Consider the following 25,229-nt stretch of genomic DNA (forward strand, 5'->3'; position numbering starts at 1 on the left):
TGCTATACCCCTGCCATGTCAGTACCTGCCTTTTCTTATCGCAAAGAACCCATTTAAATGTAACCCACATAGAGGCCTCCTTTAATCACCTAAATCTGAAATAGGTCCTTCTTCCTACTTATTCTTTTTGTGTGTGTTCATTTGCCACAACTTATGTTTACTTTGTTCTTGTTTTATGTCTGTCTCTCCTTCAAGAGTGTAAATTCCATGAGTGCAAAGATGATGTCTAGTTTTTTAACACAGTACTCAGTCCTGGCACAGAAAATGATTAAGTATTTGTTGGATTTGGATGAATGAATAAATTAATGAATATTCCTTCCATTCTAGTTACCATACTTTAGCTACCCAGTCCTTCAGAAAACAAAATTATTCCTTTTAACATTCAGCATATCTTTGTTCAATACAGTCATTTGATTCCTTGCTTATCTCTAGCTTCCTCTCATTAACATCTCTCAGATCTGCATGCCTTTTCTAGGTCTGCACCTTCTGGCCTATCTTCTTGTAGATGTGTTAAGAGCTCTTTATATTTCCCCGTCACTGTCTGCATATTAGAAAGTATCGCATTTATGACAATTATGCTTACTTTGCCTGGCTACAGGTATTGTGCTTTTTTTCATCATTTTAAAAATTTTCAATGCCTTAAATGTATGTGTACAAAATTTGTTGAGTACATTTACTGAGTGTTTATCTTAGGCATTGCATTGCATGTTTTATAAGTGAGTATATATACACATATATATACACACATGTTGTCTTGCTTAATCTTTGAGCTAATGCTATAAGATGGAGCTAGCCTTTTTTTCTAGTAACTGAGGTTCATAGTAGTCCAGGACCTATACTGTGTTTATCTTGTTCCCTGCTACATTCTGTGTCTAGCATAATATCTGGTACAAATTAGGCAATCTGTGAATAAATGACATTCAAACTCACTAATAAAGATGACATGTATATGTAAAATATTATTGGAAAACATTTGAACATGTAGTACCTGCAAGGATATATTATTGTCCTTGTTGACTTGGTACATAGCCTGAGGAGCATAACTTGGTAAAAGAAGCAATTTTGTAGCATACTTTAACAGCCTTAAAATGTTTGAACGTTTTGGCCCGACAATTTTACTTCTAGGAATCTATCTTAAAAGTTATGTTTGTGGGATTCAACGAACAAACCTAGGAGGTAGTAAGTAAATTATGGTGAATTCACAAGTTGGAATGCTTTTTAACCATTGGTATTGGTTACTATGAAGCATTTGTAATATGGAAAAACTTTTATTACATGAAGGAAAAGTAATTATATGAATCAAGATAGCCTTAGTAATCCTATTGTATGAAATCCTCAAAATTTTAGCAATTTAACACATTTTCCTCTCCCCTGCATGTAATGCCCAACAGGAGTTGGAAGAGCACCTTGCTCGTGTTATTCAGGATCCTAGCTGTCGTAATTGGAGGTTCTGTATCAGCTACTTATCACTTTAATCTATTGGATTCCTAGTCATGTTCCCATATTAATTCAAAGATTTGGTGCTAATCTGTAGTATATTAATAACAGGAAATATATTTTAGTCTCTACTTGTTAGGTAGAACTTTAGTATCTGTTTAATTGGGCTGAACTAAGGGAGCTACATTTTTTAGAGTATCTACATCACTCTTAAATTATAATGGTGGGAAGGGTGCATTGGTGATGGATGAACTGGAGTCTTACTGTTGTGATGAAAATAATGACATTGCAGAATCCAGGGATTTTTCTTAGAGAACAAGTTGAGGAAATCCTGGGGGAGATGTTAAACATGTGGCTTTCTAAGGGTCTTTGTAAGGATGTAGAATAATACTTGCCAGTGCTGAATTATTTATTTTATTTAGAAATTATTTTAGAGCTAGTTTCCAGGAATGCATAGCCCTTATTTTTGAAGAGGCTCTTATTTAGTAGAGGTGAAAAATATAAAAAGAAACATAATGTATCCAAGCATGGAAGCACATATAGATTGTATAGCACAGCGAACGAAGTGATTGATTCTGTGAAAGAAAATGTGTGTGAGGGTTATGCAAGTAGAAGGGGTGATCATAGCAAGTAGGGGAAGGAGAATTCTAAGCTGAGAGGTCTGCCCCATGAAAGCTCAGAGAGAAACTTTAACAATTTATTTTGTTCGGGGAGTTTAAGCAATATGGTATTTGGGAGTAAAAAAAGGTGGTGGAGGGATTGGTGGAAGGATGAGGGTGAGATGTTGTACCAGAGAGGAAGAGGCCATAGTCGGTTTACTCACTTGGGGGTTACTGTAATGATAAAAAAAAATGATGAAAATGCCAGAGTTAATCTGCCATTCAATCACTAACCTATGATATTACTTCACTCCTTTAATTCTTAGTTTCCTTTTCTACAAAATGAGGATGACAGTAGTGTCTACTCCAAAGGATTCTTGTGAGGATCATATGAAAACATTTCATTTAATAAAGCATTCAGAGTAGTTTCCTAAGATAAAGTACAGAATGGTAGCTGCTGCTGTAAAAATCAGAATCATTGTGAGTTTTAAGGAAAAGATAAACTAGATCATCCTAGAATTTAGAATGATCTCTTTGAAGGGAGTGTGGAGGATGGTGGACATGGGATTGAGGAGAAATGGTACAGATTAAGAAGCTTTTGTAAAAATCTTAGAGGAGGCACAGTGAGGGTCTGATGTAAAAGAACAGAAATAGGGATACAGTGCCAATAAATGTACAAAGGTTAGAATTGGCAGGACAGATTCGCTAATGTTTATATGTCTTTTAGGACAAAAGGTTTAAGATAGTGAGAAATTGGGTTAATGTATAATAAATTTCCTCAACAGAGAGAAATAAACTAAAAGCAAGAAGGTTTAGGGAGCAGAGAAGATTATCCAGTTTTAGAAACTATTGAAGAAATGACTGTAGAAAATCAGTTTAGATTTGTTGAGTTTGAGAGGGTTTGGATGGACAGCTGAGGAGCAATTTGGGCAAGATTCAGGAGTCAGCAGCCAGCAATGGTAGTAGTTGCAGCCGTGGGAGTAGGCGAGCTCTATTGTACGAAGGTGAGTAAGGAGGCCTGAGCTCCCACCCAAACATTGGAGAGTTGGCTTATTACCTGCCAAGTACCATATGTTTTTCTTTCACATCCTCCTAATATCCCTGTGATGTGGTTGTGCTGTATTAATTATCTATTGCTGAATAAGAAATTGCCATAAACTTGGCTGTTTGAAGCAACCTAAATGTATTATTTCATAGATTGTAGGCATGGCTTGGCTAGGTCTTCTGCTTCTGGTTCTCTCATGAGACTGCGATCAAGGTGTTGGCCAGCACTGGCCAGACAACAAGGTGTTGTCTGAGGCTAGGCTGATCATTTTCTGGGTTCATTGGTTATGGTCAAGATTCAGTTCTTTGAGGGTTGTCAGACTAAGGCCCTCTGTGGGCCAGAGACTACTTTCATTTTCTTACTAGGTGGGCCCCTCCCTATGGCAGCTAACTTGGTCAAAGCTTGCAAAAGAGAGAGTCAGCTGGAATGATTCAAATTATAATCTTGAGTAACAATCAGGGACACAATAACCCATTACCTTTGGAATATTTTATTGGTTAGAAAGATATCATAGGGCCTGCCTGTATGTGGGCAGTGGGGGGATTTCACTAGAGTGTGGATACTAAGAGGTGGAGGTAGACCAGATAATTGGTTTAGAGGCTATCTGCTACAGGTGCCATTTTTATTCCTGTGCACAAGAAAGGAAACTCAAATGGTTTCCAAGATCATATGGTTGCAAGTAATGGGGAGAAGACCAAACCCAGGCTGTGTGACTCCATTGCTTGGGCACTTTACTATTACATTTTAAGGACTGAGAAAAGGCTGTAGAATCAGCAGTTTGGGGGACTTCATTGGTGACACTTGTTTGATGTCTTTCAATGGAGTGATGTAGGTTGAAGGTCATTGGTTGGGATTTCAGTGAATATGCAGGTAGGAAAAGGGCCTAAGTAGAGACTACCCTTAATAGATGATGATTTTAAAAGAAAGACGAGAACAACAACTATATGTTATTATTACGTATTGAATTGTTTTTCTCTCTAATAATCTAGAAAAATTTCTTTTTCAGTTCTCTGAGTTTAACCAGTAATGCCATTCAGTTGCCAATTTCAAGCAAAGGAAACATAAGCCAGTTTTAATCTGCTTCTTAAGGAAAGTGGTAGTTCTATTCACAGTGCCTGACGGTAAGTCACAGTTGCTACCTTTGTAAGTTTTTGATCTAATGCATTTAAAATAATGATTTTGGAAACTTTAATTTTAAAACCTTACTTGCTTTTTCTTTCTTCTCTGTTAATTCAGAGAAGATATTTTTAAGGCTTATGGAGAAAACAGCATAAATAAAGATACCTACTACTTTCTGGGAGTTTATAGTTATCTTTCATCACTTTAATTAATCTTAGATTTTTACCCCCATTTGTTAAAAATAAAATACTAGATCATGAAATCTGTTCCTCAGTTTATTGATATAGAGCTTTATTTTATAGATTAGTTTTAGCTTGGACTCATTACTGGCAGAGTTGTTTAAAATATTCTGATTTCCTGACCGGAATACTTTTCTACTGTTGCTCAAGGGTGCTATAACTGTTAGGGCCACAGTGTCTTATGGAGTGCCTTTAGCCCACTGTGGAGGTGGAACACTGATGAAGAGGCAGCTGGTGAAAGGATTTGGGACTCATTTCCCCTAATTTGCAAGTAGTAGTGCCTCTTACTTGCTTCTAGTAAGTTTAACCTTAATACTAGTCTAGTTTATTGTTTTGAGGAAGAAGTTGGGCAAGAACTCTTAGTGATAAGATGTTTGACCAGATGCTTTAATCTTAATGTAAAAAAAGTGTGAAATATGAACATACCAACTTTTATTCTAACTGCTGGCCCCTTTTTTCTGAAAACAAACTTTTTTGCCATGGTAGAACTATTAACGCTTTTCATTACTCTCTCTTTTTTTTTTAACCATCCAGTTAGCCATCTTAGATATCAAAACCTATTTTGATTTTTTTATTATTTATGTAGTAAAATTGTGCTGCATCTGCATGAAGATATTTGCACTTGTAGTTGTGTCTGTAAAATTTATTTCTTGTTTCTTCCAGTAACTGTATCAAGAGGGTGAGGTGTGAGCTCACAGAATCCAGAGAAATCATCATGAAGTTGTATGTATTTCTGGTTAACACTGGAACTACTCTAGCATTTGACACTGAACTTACAGTGCAAACGTGAGTTGTATTTCATTTATCCTCTTTAATTTTGCATTTTCTCTGCATGCAGAAAATTAAAGAAATATTTTATTTTGAGGAAACTATTTCACTGTTAGAAAGGTGTAGCATATGGTGATTCTTAAATCTTTTACCCAACATATTACATTTGTAATTGTCATCTTTCTGTGAAATGCTAGTTAAATTCTTTAAGTTGTGGTTTGTTCTGTTGCATGAATGTGATATTCAAAATTTAACGAGACCCACAAACAATCTGATTTCAAACTGAAGCTATATTGTTATAAGTACCGATAGCCAATTGCTGTTAATATTTTAAGTTTCATAAGCCATTGTTAAGGGAATTATTGCTAGCTTTTTAAAACAATATACATCACTTCTATGGTTTTTAGGTCATTTGTTTTTAACCCTTTAAATATGGTCAATAGATGTGTTTTGTTTGTTAATGAGAATAAAATAAATTTAATATTTTTAGCCAAATTAGTGGGGCTCAGATGTCTAATAATTCTTGAGGTTTTCAGAAGTTTCCAATATTTACCTAATGAATGTCCTCCTCGATATTTGTGAGCAGTATGGAGAGCTCAGAGTAAATCTGACACTGAAATTATTATAAATACTTTGTAAAATCAATAATCTTTGTTTTAAAGTGGAATTATGCGATTATTTTGTTTTTTTAGAGGACTCATTTTCATTAAACACAGCTTTATCTCTGTAGAAATGTTTGAAAGGTAGGTAAAAGGAGGAATTTTCACATGGTTTACACTAATGTACTTTCTGTAAAGTGATGTGGAAACTTGAACACAAATCCTGTATTCTCAGAACTTTAGCACTCCTACTGATTTGAGCATATTCTGTTTATATGTTATAAAGAGAACACTTAAATTTTTTACTATTATTTTGGGGGGAAGCTTTAGAGTGAAATTCATTAGCCTATCTAAGCATTTTTTTATATAGTACTTATTTGAAAATAAAAGTAGGAGACAAATGCAAATAACTGATTTCTTTTCTTTTTATTTTTATTTTTTTAAGTGTGGCAGACCTTAAGCATGCCATTCAAAGCAAATATAAGATTGCTATTCAGCACCAGGTGCTGGTGGTCAATGGAGGAGAGTGCATGGCTGCAGATAGAAGAGTGTGTACCTATAGTGCTGGGACGGTAGGTATCCAAGAGTCCTTTCATACAAGGATGCTCCACTTTCACATCAGATAGGGAGCTGATAACTCAGTTTTCAGAAGTAAGGTTTATTCACTTCATATATTGAGGGCAATGTGCATGTTCAATAACATTTAATTTCAGTTATATCTGCTTTTCTTTTTTATATATAGGACACAAATCCAATTTTTCTTTTTAACAAAGAAATGATCTTATGTGATCGTCCACCTGCAATTCCTAAAACTACCTTTTCAACCGAAAATGACATGGAAATAAAAGTTGAAGAATCTCTTATGATGCCTGCAGTTTTTCACACTGTTGCTTCCAGGACACAACTTGCAGTGGTAAGATATAAACAATTATTTAAATAACTGATTTTCCTAAAAGCATTCAAACCTAAATAAAGTAGTCTAAATTGCATAGGAACCATGCAAAAAACCATGAAAAATGATAAACCATTCTAAAAATATATTTTGTGGTTAATATATCTAGTTTTTAAATTTCAGGCTCATACATTGTTAGTTACTCTACATTCACAGTTGCAGTATTTTAGAGTGGAAAAGCTATCTGAGAACAGGATTGGGTCAACTTCTATACGACGATCTGTAGATAATTACTTTTGAATATTCTTTAATTAATAAAGTACCTGTGTGGCCGGGCGCGGTGGCTCATGCCTGTAATCCTAGCACTTTGGGAGGCCGAGGCGGGCGGATTGCTCAAGGTCAGGAGTTCGAAACCAGCCTGAGCGAGACCCCGTCTCTACCAAAAATAGAAAGAAATTAATTGACCAACTAAAAATATATATACAAAAAAAAAAATTAGCCGGGCATGGTGGCACATGCCTGTAGTCCCAGCTACTCGGGAGGCTGAGGCAGAAGGATCGCTGAGCCCCGGAGATTGAGGTTGCTGTGAGCCAGGCTGACGCCATGGCACTCACTCTAGCCTGGGCAATAAAGTGAGACTCTGTCTCAAAAAAAAAAAAAATAAAAAAAAATAATAAAGTACCTGTGTTAGAGTAGACATAGAGAGCTTAAGTAGCTCTAAAAATGTAATTCTTTTTCCCATATCCATGGTTAGTTCCTGGAAGACAGTCAAATTTCTATCCAGTATACTGTATATCCAGTGTATACTCTTATACTACTAGTTGCTGTCCCCACGGATTGTTTCCCAGTTATTTAGTTTTTCCCAATAACTCGCTGTTTACCTTACTGTAATATTATAGGAATTCATTAAGCTGTCAGTAGTAAGCCACATTTTGCTTCCAGACATGAAAAAATGTAAAGTCTTAGAACAAAGGAAATAACAGTATTTACCTTTTGTAAAAATAAACAAACATTTACTTTGATTAGTAAAAGTCTTAGGGATTTCTTAGCCAATTGTCTTATTAAAAGATAAATTGTATTATACAGCTAAAAAACAAAATAGCCCACAGCTTTATCATTTATAGGCAATACAATTAAAACAGGTTGCTAAAGTATGAAAAGATAGGTATATGCAGAGCTAATAGGTAATGTAAACAAAGATAAAAATGGTAATACTAATATTTAACAAAGTGGACTTGAAAGCATTAAACAGAACAAAGTGAAATGTAATGATAAAAGGTTTAGTTTATGAAAAAGATAAGTGAAATTATATATTTGCCTACCACCACCAGACAAAGCATAACAATTATTAGAATTTTCAGTATAACTTAATAAAACAATGGTGTATGCCACCATCCATAGTAGCATTATTAACAATAGCCAAAAGGTGGAATCAGCCTAAATGTTTATCAGTGGATAAATGAGTAATAAAAAATATGGTATGTGCTTATGATGGAATATTTTTCAGCTTTAGAAAGGAAGGAAAGTCTCATAACATGCTACAAAATGAAAGAACCTTGAGGACATGAAACATAACCACACAACAAATGAGAAGATATATCTTATAAATATGATTGTGAACTTAATGGATTACAGTTAGTTGCCATTATGATGCCATGATTTTATTTTTGTGGGGGTGGAAGGAGCTTTGGATTTCTTTTTGTTTTTGTTTTATTTTAGATCTAAAATGGTCTTAACGTCATATGTAAGGGTCAGTGTCCAGGAATAGCCAAGAAAATAATGAGAAAGAAGAATGGAAGGTGGAGGGAAAAACATCACAGATTTTAAACACATTCTCTAGCTGGTATAACCAAAACAGTGACATGGGTCAGATCAGTTCATTATGGAAGGAAATAGAGATGCTATAACTTACTGGTCAAGAGTGAGGTTTCTAAAGTCAGATTACCTGAGATTGTATCTGGTCACCCCATTTACTCCTGGTGTGACCTTGCACTCAGTTATATCATTGGTACAATGAAGAATAGATTTTTGTGTATTGAGGCATATACATTTTGGAAAATGCACAAACCGTATGGTACCTTAGTTCTTAGTGAATTTTTACAAAGTGAACACAAGATAAAAACATAGTATCACCCCAGAACTCCTACTTCATGTTTTCTCCCTATCGGTACCCATACTCTCTCTTCATTAAAGCTAACCAATATCTTGACTTGTAAATCATAGATTATTTTCCTCTTTTTGAACTTTAAGTCAGTGAACTCGTACAGTTTGTGTTCTTTTGTGTCTGGCCTCTTGTACTCAACATTATGTTCTTGAGAATCATTCAGAACATTCCATGTATTGATAGTTTGAATTCATTGCTGCATAATATTGTACAAATATATTTACTTCTGGCATCTGAATATATAATGTTTTGAATGCTGCTTTTTGAAATTTTTCTTGTTGTCTGTTTACTTTCTTTATGCGTATGTATGTTCCATTGGATATTTTGGAAGGTTTGTTGTCTGTTTTGAGTTCTTCTAATGTTTCCTTTTATAACAATATCTTCATTTAATATATTGAAACTCTTAGCAAAGTATCTTTTGCTAACTCTGAGCAATTGCAGAATTAGTATCCTACTACTTCCCTCCCCACCTCTTGCCCAATTTGATTCAGTCATCTCATTTTTTGTCCTTTTAGAGGTCACCATTTATACCTTTACTTGCGTTTGGATTATTTTGTCTTCAAAGATCTTTTGACTGCTGTAGTATAAAGAAATCAGTATACTTAGACTGTGTTTAATCTGTCTCCCCTTTTACTTCTGAAAATCTTTTCATTCTTTAACTTAATGCCAATAGGTCTTTCAAATTTTGTCTTGAAATGGATTCAGTGTTTTCAGCTTGTTTTTACTATATATTATCTACATTTATTTCTTAACTCAGTGAAGATGTTCTGTAGTAGTTACTTCAGGAAGGGGTCATAAGAACTGTATTACTTACTATAAGTTTGAATATATTTATAGGCTCATGTTTTTGAAATATAATTTCTCTCTGTATTATGTCATCTGTAAGACTTTTCTAGCATCTAAAATTAATAGGTGCTAATCTGTAGCCAGCTTGATTTCTCCCTTTTGACTAGCCTATAGTGAATTAATTGGTTTTTGTATGTGTGTGGTCCATGGCACTAACTCTTTGAAATTCATTTATTTTACTAGGCTATGATCTGGTATTGAATGATCTGTATTTGATATTTTACAGATATTATCTCCTTTTAATTTTCAGATTCAAATACTCAGAGTCTTGGAATATTTTTTCAGTGTATTTTATTCTTCAGTGATACCACCTTTTAGTCAACATTTTCTTGGTAATTCTGTTTATTTCATTTGTATTGCTTGCTAAAGGCTGACTTACACTTCCCTGTGTTTTTAGCAGTGTCTTCTTCCAGTGTAGCCTAGTATTAAGTGATTTGTTTGTTCCTCTTCTGTTTAGTTCCTGAGCTGAATCTCTGCGTTGAGCTCTTTTTTAAGAAACAAAATTAGGTTAAGTTCTTAGGAAAGAATTTGATCATAATACCCATTTGATTGGGGAAGGGTGGGGTCTGCCTTTGGTTTGTCTTTTTCTTATTCCTTTTTTAAATACACAGTAATATAGATTTCATAGTTTTAAGTTTTTACTCATCTTTTGAATGAGTTGAATTCTTCCTAGAAGACAGGGTAGGAAAAGATGTAAGACAAAGCCTTCTGGCTAGCAGGAAGTGTCCCTGGGTCATACAGGATGGATCCCTCATGAGAATCAGTATGTACGTGTGAGAGAAGCAAAAATGACTTATTCTGTCCTTCACTTTAGAGAACATTTAGCAGCTTGAGGGCTGCCTTTACTCACAGTTTTTCCTCTGGCTTCTTTGCTCAGTTAGCAAGTATATCATATAGATAGGTTTTATAATTTATTCTGTTATGCTTGGATTTTATATAGGGCCCAGAGTGGTTTGTGCATTCCATCCAGGCTTCCAAGGTGGTTTCAGTTCTCCCTAGTTTTGCTAAAAATCTGCAATAGTGGTACCCTCTTTATCTGACCCAGCTTGATCTAGTTTTCATATTCTTCACAGGTTTGCTGCATGTATTGTATGGGTGGGGGTGGTAGTAGTTGTTTCCTAGTTTATCAAGATGCTGTCTTTGTTTCTTGTTTTCCTTTTGTATATGGTTGGTTTCAGGAAAGAAAAGCGGGCAGAGACATATTTATATCATCATGTTAAACAATCACTGCTGTCCCTTTCTTAAACCCATATGGAAACAAGAACAGGTGAGGTTAAATAATTTCTTCAAGGCCAAATAGCCAGTGAGAATGAAGAGGGGCCTCTTCTCTTCAAGGCTGGTATTCTTTTCATTTACATCATCTTGCCAACATTCATATTTTATCTGTAAAGAGATTCTTATGGGCTCAATTTGTTCATTAATAACACTATTTTCTAAAACAGAGTGGTAATGATGATTTTGCATGCTTATAAAACTTTAGCAATATGTATAGAGGAAAGGTGAATTTCCTTTTTCATTCATTCTGCACTCTATCCCAATGATGATCAAACATTTGTTTTGCATTTTTCCAGACTTTTATATACTGGCACATGGGATGTTTCTATCTCATACCTCTGTTGTTATACATGTTCTAATTCTACTCTGCCTCCCCAAATAAATGGAAGCATACTATTATTATTCCTTTTTCATTATTGCAGGATACTTCATTTTTAAAATACTAGATTTATCTTCTTTTTGCTCTTAAACAGTGGCACAGTCAACATACTTGAGTATTTATATTTGTGTGTATCTGTGCCAGTGTTTCTGTAGGATACATTTCTAAGAGCAGAATTTCTATGTCAGATTAAACATTTTATTTTGATGATCTCAAACTGCCCTACAGCCAATTTGAAAGTGTCCATTTCTCCACCCTAAAGATGACATTTTTCTGTCTTAAATTTTGCCATTGTGATAGATGAAGGTGATGGCATCTGTTTTTTTATTTTCTGGATTATGACCCAAGTTGAGCATTTTTCATTTATTTTCTATGTATCTAGGGCATTCTCCTGCTCATATTCTTTGTCCTGTTGGGTTGTGTTTTGATAAATTGCATTATGGATATTTTGCCTTGTTTTCTGTTGTTTACATTCATCTCCAGTATATTTTTAATTATTTTATATTTGTTAGTTTTTCACAGTTCCAGAAATTTAAATGTTTAGAATTTTTTTTTTATGTTCTCTTTTGTGTTTATGAATCTTCTCCCTATATTTTCTGCACATACTGCAAGAAACTCTTGCTTTAATGTACCTAATAACTTTTGTTTTTACTGGTCTTTTCAGGGGTGTTGTCATCCACCTTCCACATTTTTAAAATATGAAAACTTTTTTTCTTTTTCGTGCTTCATAATTACGGGGTTTTATTCACTCTATTTTAGAGTCAGTGTGGTAGTTTACTTTTTAATGACATAACACACAAGCACCCTATTGATATCCCTAGCCCATAGGGAGTGTCTTATTTCTTATTTATTTTGATAACTAGATAACTGTTGCTGCATTTATACAACTAGCCTGTGACAACTTGAAAATAATCACTTTTCATCCATTCTTTCAGGTATCTACTCCCCATTCCATCTTATAAAACTTTTTCCATATTATCAGTCTTCTTAAAGCATATGCTTGATCATGTTCTTCCACATTAAAGAATTCTTCAGGAGGCTTTGTTTTATTAGTAAAGACCAGCTCCTTCCATACCTTAGTATTCTCTGGATCTTTTCGTCATCTGTTCCTATCTCTTTCTCTCACTTTCTCCTCTGGACTACTTTTTCACCATTTACTTAAAGTATTTTCTAGAATCTTCTTAAGTTAAAAAATGTTTTGCGGTTATTTTAATCTAGAAGTGGATAATGTATTTTAATCTTTAGTTTTTGTCTTCCACAAAATTTGCTTTTAATAAGTATGTCAGCCTGAGAAAATTAGAGGACAATGACATTTGGGATGGCACATGTTAGTCATTAGTCAAATCATTGGAATCCTGACTCCTCTGTTTTCTAGCAGTAACTTCTTATAGAATTCTTCTAGCAATCATCTCCTAGGATATCTGCTCAGAAACCCCTCAGAATTCTTATCATATGTTATTTTTAGATTCTTTCTTATAGGCATGAACAATGAAATAAACTCAAACAGTCCTTTAGAAACAGTTTTTTTAAATGTGCTTCAAACACATTCATGCATACATATACATGTTTGTACACATGCAAACATGTGCACACAAACCATTGCCTTCTTTTATTTTCTTTTCTTTTCTTTTTTAATATAGGAAATGTATGAAGTTGCCAAGAAACTTTGTTCTTTTTGTGAAGGTCTTGTCCATGACGAACATCTTCAACACCAAGGCTGGGCTGCAATCATGGCCAATCTGGAGGACTGTTCAAATTCATACCAAAAACTACTTTTCAAGTTTGAAAGTATTTATTCAAATTATCTGCAATCCATAGAAGACATCAAGTTAAAACTTACTCAGTATGTTTGCCATTAAAATGAATAATAAGATGTTTGTTTAAAATTCCTTTTAAATTTATCATAGTTTTTCACTGTCAGTTTGTTTTTCATAGGACATATATGTGTTTATTTTTTGAGCATTTTATGATAGTGCTTTACAGATTGTAGTTTTTATAGATTGTATAATCTTAAAGTACAGTCAGTTTTATTTAACAGGTATTTTAGGAGTCTCCAATGTTTCTTTTCTTTTATTTATGGAAAAGGCTGAAAATATTTTTGAAGTCATTTACAAAACCAAGCATCTTTGCCTATCTCTTGTACAAAATAGAAGTGGCAAGATGTAAAATAATATAACCAATGGAAATGGAAAAATTTTCAAACATTGGACAATCGAGAAAAATTTTAAGGTCCTTTTTAAATATTGCCATCCTGATACAGGTTTAATGAGGTGAAAAAAAGCCATTGTGTTCTGACTCTCATTTGAGATGGCTTTCTAGGTCTTTGCATGGAAGCCCATCTAATACATACTGGTTCATTTTTAAGAGGGCTGTAATTAATGTAAAAATATAGTGATAATTCAATAGGAATATAACCTTTATTCTGTCTGTGTGCATGTGCTTTTAATATTTTGTATTCAGTTTTTTTTGGGAGGGGGTTCTGTGGTTTTTTTAAAATTATCATTATTACCTTGAATTAGAAGCAAGTAGCAAGTTCTTTATTTTTCTCCTTTCTTTTTTTTTTTTTTTTGTTTTCTTTATTTCTTTTCTTCTTTTTTAAAAATTTGGTAGCTTCTTTAATTCAGGTTTCTCTGTTTTGTGGTATGAATGTTGGATAGATTTTGGCCTTAAGTTGAAAATGGAAGAAATCTTTGGAGGAAAGAGAAGGATTAATTAAGATTAGAAAGATCTTTTTAATGTTTTTGTGATAACCTTTTCTTTTTATTTTTTTTATTTATTTTTATTTTTTTGTATGTGCCCCAACTGGAAAGTGATAACCTTTTCAAGTAACAATTCTTTTGAGAGTTCTATTAGTTATGTCAATTTAATGTAGGAGCTTGCATCAGTTTACATATGGTTTTATAGAAGTTAAAATCATCAAAATTTCATTTTTCCATGCTTTTCAATAATATTTAAGGCTTAATGAATATAAGTTATGTTTATCTATATTATTTCATACTGTTCTTTCAATATATCATGCATATTTGATTGACTTAAGGACAAAAGGTTGTACTTTAAGGTACTGTTACGGTAGATTTTTTTTTTCTAAATTCGAATTTATTATATTTTAAGATTTCATAAAAGCTGAGTGTTTACTTGTTTAGTATAGTCTAGCTAGATTTACTTTAGAGTGATAATTTAATGTGTTAATCTAGACTTCTAGACTAATCTAGACTTTTTTTAGTGAACAGCTAGTTCATAGACTAGTTTGTATATGTATAATATAATAAAGAGGTCGTAAGATGTGTGAGAGATAATAAAATGTGATTTCATTCAAACCTGCTAATCCCTAACTTGAGCAATCTCATTACTGACAGATCTTTTGTATTTTAAGTTTAGGAACTGCAGTTTCAGTAATGGCCAAGATTCCACTGTTGGAGTGCCTAACCAGACATAGTTACAGGGAATGTTTGGGAAGACTGGATTCTTTACCTGAAAATGAAGACTCAGAAAAACCTGAGATGAAAAGATCCACTGAACTGGTGCTCTCTCCTGATATGCCTAGAACAACTAATAAATCCTTGTTAACCTCATTTCACAAGTCAGTGGAACATGTAGCCCCAGATACCACAGATGCTGAAAGTGGCAAAGATATTAGGGAATCTTGTCAAAGTACTGTTCAGCAGGATGAAACTTCGATAGATGCTAAAGACGGTGATCTGCCTTTTTTTAATGTTTCTTTGTTAGACTGGATAAATGTTCAAGATAGACCTAATGATGTGGAATCTTTGGTCAGGAAATGCTTTGATTCTATGAGCAGGGTAAGTAATGTTAATTTGATATTTCATATCTTATTTAACTTCTTTATATTATACTAAATATTTTATATAATGAGAGAATGGGTATTATGTTTGAGTAGAAATAAATGAACACAAGAGTGAAACTTTCAAGCCTAGTTTGAATCAAATTAATTCATAACCTTATTTATGAATTGACTGTAAATTTGTGAAGATTATTTGAGATCATGAAAGTAAAATTTCTAGTGGAGTGAAAATTAATTTACATACAATTAACTACCCAGGTCTTGATGGTTAGACACTGAATATTTCCATTGCCCAAAAAGTCCCTTTGTTATGGCTCTTTCCAGTCACCATCTCTGTGGAGGGAACCTCTTTCATATTTTTTAATGAAGAAATTTTAAATACTACACCTGCCTTAAATCTTCAAAATTCAAAACTTAGACATAGTGTTTGTAGTTGTGTTTAATAATAATAGTGAGCTTGCATTTTGGATTAAGATCTTCACATATATTTGAAAAACTTTTAAACCTGAGGAATAAATACCTTCCATGTCTATTACATAAACTGATACAAAAATCTTTCAAGCCAGGAAGGAAGTTGATAGGGCACATGTTTCAATGATGCAGAAATATGAAATAATGTTTTGAAAGCTGCTGTTGCCAAAAGACAATGGTTAAAAATAGTTAAACTTTTCTCAAGGGGCACTTAGTTGGAAGAGCATTAATCTTTGATTTATTGTTTACAGAAAGCACATTGTCTGTGATGCCTGGAAAACAATGCAATACTTTTCTTGTTAAAGTTATACAATGTAGTACAATGGAAAACTTAGGGGGAAAAACCCTACATTTTTAAATTCTCTCAGTATCCAATTGCTTGATGAGATCCTATAGGGTAGGCATTTTATTCAAAGAACAGTTGGTCAGGACAGGGAAGTATGTAATATATTACGCAAAGATTACTGACAAAAATGAATGAAAGGTGGTGTTCCTGCTTAAACTCTTGACATTTTAGTAACCTAAAAATTCTATTTATGATTGTAGATTATCACCCACATGATTGTGATCAGAATAATTGAAGTCTCATTTTTTATAATTAATTGAGCTGTGCCAGAAGTCAGAACAGGGTTGTAGACTGTAAGGAGAACCTGAAATTGGCATTGTATTTGCATGTTTAATGTGAAATCTAGCAGTCATAAGTTTTACTCACTTTTTATAACAAGAAGAAAGAAGCAATGATTCTCTAATGTCTATCATCCATTATAACTCACTTAACAATTTTGAATCTCTAGTTTTATATTTTGTGGATTAATAGATGCTAGTTCTGTTAACTATTTAGTTCTTCCCCCAATTTTAATCTATCAGAAAAATTTCATAATTCTTGCTGCATTTTTGTAGACTCCCATGTTTTCTTAGATTTTAGTATCTTCTTGTTAGAATGACTCTTGGATGTTCTATTTCAGATTATACTGCAGAAGGCACACTGATTTGTGTTTCTGACAAAAAGAATATATTCTATAGCAATTGGGTGTGAAATGTTCTGTAAATGTAAATTAGAGCCATTATATCTAATGTACATTTTAACTCTACTGTTTCTTTGTTGGTTTTCTGTCTGGACTATCTGTCTCTCACTGAAAATGGAGTGTTAAATTCCCCTACTATTATTGTGTTATAGTCTATCTCTCCGTTGAGATGTATTAACGTTTGCTTTATACATTTGGGAGCTTGGTGTTAGGTGCATTGATATTTATAATTGTTATATCTGCTTGCTGATTATTGTTATATAGTGACCAACCTTGTCTTTTTATGTAGTCTTTGTAGTTTATCTTAATCTGATGTGAGAATACATACGCCTGTTCTTTCTTGGTTTCCAGTTGCATGGAATTATCTTTTTCCATGTTTCACTTTCAATCTGTGGTATTTCTATAGGTAAAGCGACTTTCTTGAATTCACCATATAGTTGGGTCTTGTTTCTTTTTCCATTCAACCACTCTGCCTTTTAGTTGGAGAATCAAGGCCATTTATATTCAGTGTTGTTATTGGTCAGGATGGACTTACTACTGCCATTTTGTTGCTTATTTTCTGGTTGTTTTAAGACTCCTCCCTTCTTACTACCTTTCTTTGTAGGTAAGTGAATATCTCTGGTGGTAAGATTTAGTTTGTTGCTTTTTATTTTTGGTGAATCTATAGTAGGTTTTTGTACTGTGGTTACCATGAGGCTTACAGAAAACATTTTATAGATATAACAAGTTATTTTAAAGAGATCACAACTTATCTTAGAACACAAATGTTTAGAAACAAAGGCAAAAACACACACACAAAAATCTACACTTTTGACTCCATCCTCTCCACGTTTTGACTCTTAGTTGTCTCAGTTTACATATTTTTGAATTACCTATCTCTTAAAAAGTTGCAGTAGCTATTATTGTTTTTGATAGATTTGCCTTTTTGGCTTTGTACTAGAATTATGAGGGGATCGCATATCAAAAATGCAGTAATAGAGTATTCTGGGTTTGTCCATGTACCAGTGGATTTTTATACTTTGAAAAGTTTCTTATGCACATTACAGTTTTTTTCTTCTTCTTTTGGACTAAAGAACTCCCTTTAGCATTTTTTTGCAAGACGGGTCTGGTGGTGGTGCATTCTCTCAGCTTTGTTTGTGAAAGACTTCATTTCTCCTTCATATTCGAACAACAGTTTTGCTGGATGCAATATTCTTGGATCACAGGTTTTTTTTTTCTTTCCTTTGCACAATTTGAAAATGTCCTTTCACTCCCTTCTGGCCTGTAGTATTTTTGTTGAGATGTCTGTTGGCAGACAAATTATATTTTATTTGCTTCTTATCTCCTGCTGCTTTTAGGATCTTCCTTTTGTTTCTTGGCCTTGAGAGTTTGGAATAGTCTTATTTGGGCTAAATCTGTTTGATGTTGTAAGATTTTCCTGTACCGGGATAACTTTCTGATGTTTCGAAAGTTTTCTGTTACTATTTTGTTGAATAAGCTCTCTACTTCTTATTCTTGCAGTTCCCTCATGAACCCAGTGTTTCTTAGATTTGATCTTATGAGGTAATTTTCTGTGTGTATGTGGTCTATGTTCCTTTTTTTTTTTCTTCTGACTGTATTTTCAAATAGCCAGTCTTCAGGCTTCACTGATTCTTTCCTTTACTTGGTACATTCTGCTGTTTAGAGCCTCTACAGTGTTTCTCAGTTTAGCCAATATACTTCTCAGGTCCAAGATTTCCGTTTGATTTATTTTAATTATTTCAATCCCTTTATTAAATCTCTCTGATAAATTTCTGAATTGCTTTCCTGTGTTATCTTGGAGATCACTGAGTTTCCTTAAAATTGCTATTTTGAATTCTTGGTCAGAGAGCTCACAAATCGCCATTTTGTTAGGATCTGTGACTGGATTTTTGCTTTGCCCTTTTGGGGACGTCATGGTTCCTTGTTTTCTGCCATTTCTTGTGGGTGTATGTCTATGTCTTTGCATTGAAGGATTATTTATTCCACTCTTCTCTGTCCAGCTTGTTTGGGTTTTTATTGAATATATTTGCTTAGTGAATCTTCACTGCTTGGTCGCCGCCTCCTTTTGGGCTCTAGGTTGCACCTGAAGCCCAGGTTCACGTTGGCACTAGTCAGTGGTCAGAGCACTGCCTGTTCCCGGTGGGGGAGGTCCCAAAAGGATCATCTCAACAGTGTGGGATAACCCGGCAGTTCGTGCCCTGGGGAACGTACTACAGCTACTCTTAATGTGGTGTCTCCTTTGGCCAAGATACAGAGCAAGTTTCCAGTTTGGAGATGGTAGCCCCTCCTCCCCCGTCTTTTGTCTTTGCCTGTCCTCCAGGCTATTTCTCGCTTCAGGCAGTCAAGATGCGACCTGTGGGTTAAGGCAAGGATAAGTCTCCTGCCGTTGAGCCCAAGAAGATTGGAAAGCTGATGGACCACTTCCAGTATAGGAAGCATACGAATGGAGGGGAGATTTCTAGCATGGCTGTGCCTGGCAGAATGGGGGGAGGGATTGTGGATGTGGAAGTCTGGTTCTTCTACTGTCTGCTCATTGTTTTTCCACTTCTCTGAGACCCTGGGAACTGTCCCATTCTCATACTTGAATTCTGGGTTGTTGCTGGAGAAGATGTCAGTGCTGTATTTTTGTTTTGTTTTGTTTTGTTTTGTGGTGGGGGTGGGGGCTTGGGGAACAGAAGCCAGCTTGTCTCTACACTGCCATTTTGGAACCAGAACACTCTGAGAATTAATAACTGGAAATGTGTGCACTTAGCTCATTTCTAAGCTGTCCAGATTAATGGCAGCATAATTTATTGAACCTTAGTATTTTTTTCAGGCAGTTTATGATCTTAAGGAATGCTCTTGCTTGCTTTGTGCACTGGGGACACATTTGAAGGTAGGGTGGTTAAGAATGGAGGGTGTGAAAAACTTTTATTTTTCCAGTTTCTTCTTAGAGACAACAATTATGTTAGTCTCTATAGATATTGAAGAAAGAGCCCAAGAGTAAAAATAAGTGTAGCACTGTTAACTATTAATAATTGGGTAAATAATCATTAATATGATTCTGTGGTTTAAATATGTAGTAATATCATCTAAAACATTTCTTCAAAGACATTATTTGGAAATTTTAATTTTCATTACCTGTGAACAAATGTGATCAAATATTAATAAGTGTAATAAGATTTTAGGGAGTCATGTTATAAATTGTATTCAGTGAATCTTAAAATACTCCTCCATGTTTGTCAGTGCAGTTATACTTTCACTTGATTATGAAATATAAAAACATTATATTCAGCAGTTGTTGGTTTTTGTTTTGTCTTCTTTTTTTATTTTTTATTTTTTTATTTTAGCGTACTATGGGTGTACAAGTGTTAAGGTTACATATATTGCCCATGCACCCCCTCGCCCCTCGAGTAAGAGCTTCAAGCATGTCCATCCCCTATTGTTTTGTCTTCTATCATTGCTCAGTTAAGTTTATGTGTATTTGTAATTTTGCCCACATTCAAAATTGGAACCAAAGATAGTCATCTTCTTCAGATCACTCTGATAAGCAGACTTGCATTTGCATAGTACTCTGGAATAGAAATGTGTTCACTTTGGACTCAGTTACCAGACAATTAAGAAAGTAAAAAAATGTTCATACATGAACAGTTTCACTTAAGATGATACTGTGCAAAGAAAGTACTACCTATACTTAAATAATGGCTCTGTTAACTTTTTTGGTGGTATTAGAAATGCATCCTCTTATTAATTGCACTGTATTCTTGGTTATAACAATAGTTTTGTTTTAATTGTTTTTGTATGCTCTCTTGTGTAGAAGACACTATGCATAAAATACATAGTGACCTCTACCATTATACTGTAGAGGTCAGAGAAGACTTCTGAAAGAGGTAGTATTTGACTAGGACCTTTAAATAGGGGCAGAGATTAGTGTAAATGACTAGGCAGTACAAGCATGTGAACAAAGATTAGAGATAGAAAACACATGGTTTTTCTTGACAGTAGTAATAGGCAATACAGCTTGAAAAGATGAGAGGCCTGGAGAGACTTACCAGTTATGGATATTATTTGCAGAGAGAAGGAAGCCCTTTGGGAGTTTTATTAGAAGCAACCATCTTCAGTAATAGAAGATATCATGGTTGATATCATCATGTAGATGTCATCAAGTGGTCAGAAACAAGGTCTGAAAATTTGCAAGAGATCAGGATTGAAATAGGTTGGGAGTTACCTCCATAGAAGTTATACTTTAATGTTGAAATCATATAGAGAAGAGTAAAAATGGGCTGAAGACAAAGTTCTACTTGTTCAGTTATTAATGTATTTAAAGACTAGATGGAGGAAAAGGAGCCAGAGAAGGAGAAGGATGCCATGAAGTAATCAGCAGAAGTAATGTCCCAAAGTCTATAATGTTTAGGAAAGGTTGTCTGCTGTGCCAAATGTACAGAAGCCTCAAGTAAAGCAAGGTCATTGGTGATCTTTGGCCATGTAGTCCGTGTGGGAAAGGCAGCCAGTGTAAAATATTCTTTTGAAGGAAAGGGAATGGCGTTAAACGCTTTTTTAGGTTCTGTGAATTCCAGCAAATTTGTAGAATTAAAGCTAGGGAACGGGAGAGGTGGAAGAGTAAGAAATCATAATTGACCAAATTCCTTGAGGAGTTAAAGACTGAGAATAAAGGAATTTTATCTTCTGCCTCTAAGAGAGAGGTAAGTTTGCCAGAAGAAGCTAATATGCTTTAGAGAGAAGTTGGATTGATAGGAGAATGACATTATTCTATACTTTATAAGACCTTGAAAATAACATTTTCTGAGCAATATTGGGAATTGATTATATTATGGTATTGATTGAAATGTGTGATTTCTGGAACTGAATTCTTCATGATGTATTCTAATATATTTAGTATTCAGTTGTTATTTATCCTATTCTTGACCTTATGAAAGTGTATCTCTTAGATTTCCCATGCTTTTGTTTTTCTATATCTTTCTCTGTCACTTTTATTTTCTTTGAAGGTTTGTAGCAATATAGTGTGAAATACATCTTAAAACTAATTTCTGAAAAATTTATTCATATGTGTTTCCTCGTCATTTAGCTTGACCCAAGGATTATTCGACCATTTATAGCAGAATGCCGTCAAACTATTGCCAAACTTGATAATCAAAATATGAAGGCCATTAAAGGGCTTGAAGATCGGCTGTATGCCCTAGACCAGATGATTGCCAGCTGTGGCCGGCTGGTGAATGAACAGAAAGAGCTCGCTCAGGTAGGTCTCTATATCAGACTTCTCTCAGGAAAAAGAATTTGTGGTTTGTACAAGGGTTTTATGTGCAGTATCAACTTTGTATGCACTATGTTTTCATTTCATCTTCAAATATAGTTAATGTATTATTATTGTTTACATGTAATAAGAAGAAAGGCATGTTCTTAGTATTTGGGTTCATAAAGTATAGTGAATGAGTCCAAGCTACTATAGATGAACCATGAAAGTTCTGCTTGCAGCTGGGAAAAATAATCAACATTTTAAAATATGTTAATAACATACGATAAAAGCAGTCTTTCTAGTAAACACTCAAGTACCTTCTGCTCTGTCAAAAAAGGAAAAAGGATAAGAAACAAGATTTTAAAAGGACAGAAATATGAAATCTTGAAGAATTTACTAATAATTAGATTTTAGGTCTAATTTAATGCAATATTACAAGAATTCTGCTGTCAAAGTAGGTTTATAACCACATGAAGGCAGTGGAATGGCAACAGTTGGTAACCCTGGACATTTTCCCACAAACCAGTGTCTCCACCATCTATGACAGGTACTATGGCAAAACCACCCAGAGCCAAACTGTTGAATTTCACAATTAGATTTTTATGCACATTTTTCTAGTTTAACTTTTTTCTGCCTGTCTTTTCCCTCTAAAATGTGCTGTTTTGTTAGTAGAACATATGAATAATTATATGCCCCATGTTAACTTTTTTGCTTTTCAAAAAAGTAAACTATGCATCCTTGCTGTCATTAAAGTTGATAAATTAGAATGTCATCTAGTATTTTCCTTTTAGTGATAAATTCCATTTTCTTACTAAAATCATCTTGATTTCTAGAGGATACTTTTGCTTGGTACATGTAGAATTCTAGGGTGTTTGCTACTAACTTTTAGTGTTTTCTTTGCCTTTAGTTTGGTTTCTAGCAGTTTTACTCTCAGATGACAAGATTTGGCAATCTTTTATCTGCATTGGGCTTGTAGTGCTTTTTGAATCTGTGACTTAATGACTATATCATTTGGAGAAGTTCCCAATTTCTCTCCAAATCTTGTTTTTGCCTCCCTTGCTTACCCTTCTCCTTCACTGATCCAGTTACAAGTGTGTTAGACCTTTCACCACATATATTTATGTTTGTTTCCTATATTTTCTGTCCTTTCATCTTTCTGCTTCATTATAGATAATTACTTTTGATTTATCTATCAGTTCTTTTTAGCAGTGACTAGCTGGAGTTAACCATTTTCTGATTTCTTATTTCTCTTGTTTATTTTTCAGCTCCACAATTTCAATTTGGTTCTTTGTTTATATAGTTTTAAATTTTCAGCCAGAATATTCAGTCTTAGCCATCTATCATCTCTTGGATCACATAATAATTCAAAAGTCTTTACCTGTTAACTCCATTATCTGTATCTGTGGGTCTGTTTATATTTTGGGTTGCTTAGTATAGTTTTTAGTCCTTTGATCTCGATCTTGCCTTTTCATGTGCTTGATTTTTTAATAAGAAAAACCAAGGAAATATTATAGGGCCTAGGATAACAGTCTACAAAGAATTTGTTTGCTTTTGGCATGCGCTAGGGACTGTTACAATCTCAAATTACTTTAATCCAGCTTCAGAAATGTAAAAGATTGGAAGTGTGTCCTCCAGTTCTTATGATGGCCAGTCTACTTTTGGTTTAACCTTAATTGTACAATATAACTTTTCTGGATCTGAATGTATGTGTGCTCCATTGTCTGTTCCTTTGGCTGGCTCTGGTGTTCAATTTTTTATTTCCTAGTCCCACAGAAATATCATGACTGCTTAGTACCTATTTTTAGCTTTGGTCTCCTCTTTAGGAATCAGAAGTCTCTAAGGAAAAGCATTCCTAGTTGCCTAACTTCCATGTCTTGGTTTCCTTCTCATGGATCCTGGCACCTTCACTGTGCCTGGCTCCTTCACTGCTATCCTAGATATCCCATACCTAAAGCCACAGGGAGCTTGGTCAGCATTACCATCACATTAAAGACCACCATCACTAGAAACAGAACTGTACTCCTGATCTTTTTGCATCTTCTCCAGTGTTGTTATTTTTTAACCTTCCATAAGATTAATCAAACAAAATGTATTTAACTATACTTCATTTGTTGGTCATTATTTGGTTTCAGTTTTCCTTATTACAAGTACTGTTTGAATATCCCAACAATATATTTATCTTTACTTACATGTTCTAATATTTCTTTAGATACAGTCTCTGATAATGGAATCACTAGACTAAGATCTCTGTGCATTTTAAATATTAATAATGTTATAATGCCTTTCATAAAAGCAAAATTAGTCAACATTTCTAGTAAATAATAATAAGAGTAATTTCCCTTTAATCAATGTTTGCCATGTATTTCCTCTGAATTTTCATTTGTCAAATGTTCTTTATCTTAATGATTTTGTGAGAATTTATCACATATAATCTGGGTAATTTTTTGTATACTTTAAGTTATACAAATATTGTGTCTTGCTCTTTGTTGATTATTTTTACTGATTTTAGTGCAGAAATTTTAAATTTTGATGTCAAATTTATTCCTATATTTTTTCATATTTAATTTTATGAAACCATCATTCCTTTAAAATCCTTCAGTTTTTTAATAACCATTTCTTAGATACTCTAAGATAAGAGAGTATCTCTTATTTTCTCTCTCTTTCTTTGCTCCCCAGAATCTCTGTTCACTTTTTGAAATACTGATAATTCTACCACTTTATATCATTTGAAGTCTTCACTTTAAATCATTTAATCTTAATCTTGTATAGTTAATCTGGCAGATACATTAAATGGTTTTATATTTGATGGTAATATAAAAAGAAATTTATTGTTTATCCTCAAAGCCACATTGGATTCAACAAATGGAGTTTTTGTCATATAAGATTAAGTCTTATTTTTCTGGGAGTATGGCTGCTATGATGAATGCATTATTGGTATTACTTTGTTTTCCTCAAAATAATGGAAGAATGCCTTTTTAAATATATGTATTTAAGCTTTTCATGTTTATTATCTAAGTTTGACTATTTAACCTTCCTGAATACCAATTGAAATAAAATTAAGTGAATTCCTTACCCTGTTCCCATGGAAATTACAAAATTAATTTTAATTGTCTTATCATAGAGGACCGGTTTAAACATCTTCTTTCTGCTTAATTTATTCACAATATTTTGCTGTTGTTTTGAACTATAGCAGTTCATGGAATTTACCCTTTAGAACATTTAATGAAAATTAGACGTTTTTAATTTTTCTAACCATGTCTTTTCTAACTATTTGTATTCTTAAGTGAATACATCTTGGTAGTCCTAAGTACTCATGAGTGTATTTCCAAGTCATCT

At 33.8% G+C, this 25,229-nt stretch overlaps 1 protein-coding gene across 2 annotated transcripts in view; it reads left to right on the forward strand.

Annotated features, from left to right (window-relative positions):
* The window catches only part of RB1CC1 (RB1 inducible coiled-coil 1), an 82,702-nt gene that overhangs the window by 16,956 nt on the left and 40,517 nt on the right, over positions 1-25,229 (forward strand). For both annotated transcript variants that reach the window (XM_012790058.3, XM_012790060.3), the window contains exons 2-8: positions 4,088-4,202; positions 5,103-5,225; positions 6,252-6,378; positions 6,549-6,719; positions 13,003-13,205; positions 14,736-15,162; positions 21,726-21,896. In XM_012790058.3, the coding sequence (XP_012645512.1) occupies positions 5,155-5,225; positions 6,252-6,378; positions 6,549-6,719; positions 13,003-13,205; positions 14,736-15,162; positions 21,726-21,896 (1,170 nt within the window). In that variant the 5' untranslated portion in view covers positions 4,088-4,202; positions 5,103-5,154. The remainder of the gene's footprint in view (positions 1-4,087; positions 4,203-5,102; positions 5,226-6,251; positions 6,379-6,548; positions 6,720-13,002; positions 13,206-14,735; positions 15,163-21,725; positions 21,897-25,229) is intronic.

This window comes from Microcebus murinus, chromosome 7 (genome assembly GCF_040939455.1).
Source record: "Microcebus murinus isolate Inina chromosome 7, M.murinus_Inina_mat1.0, whole genome shotgun sequence".
Lineage (NCBI taxonomy): Eukaryota > Metazoa > Chordata > Mammalia > Primates > Cheirogaleidae > Microcebus > Microcebus murinus.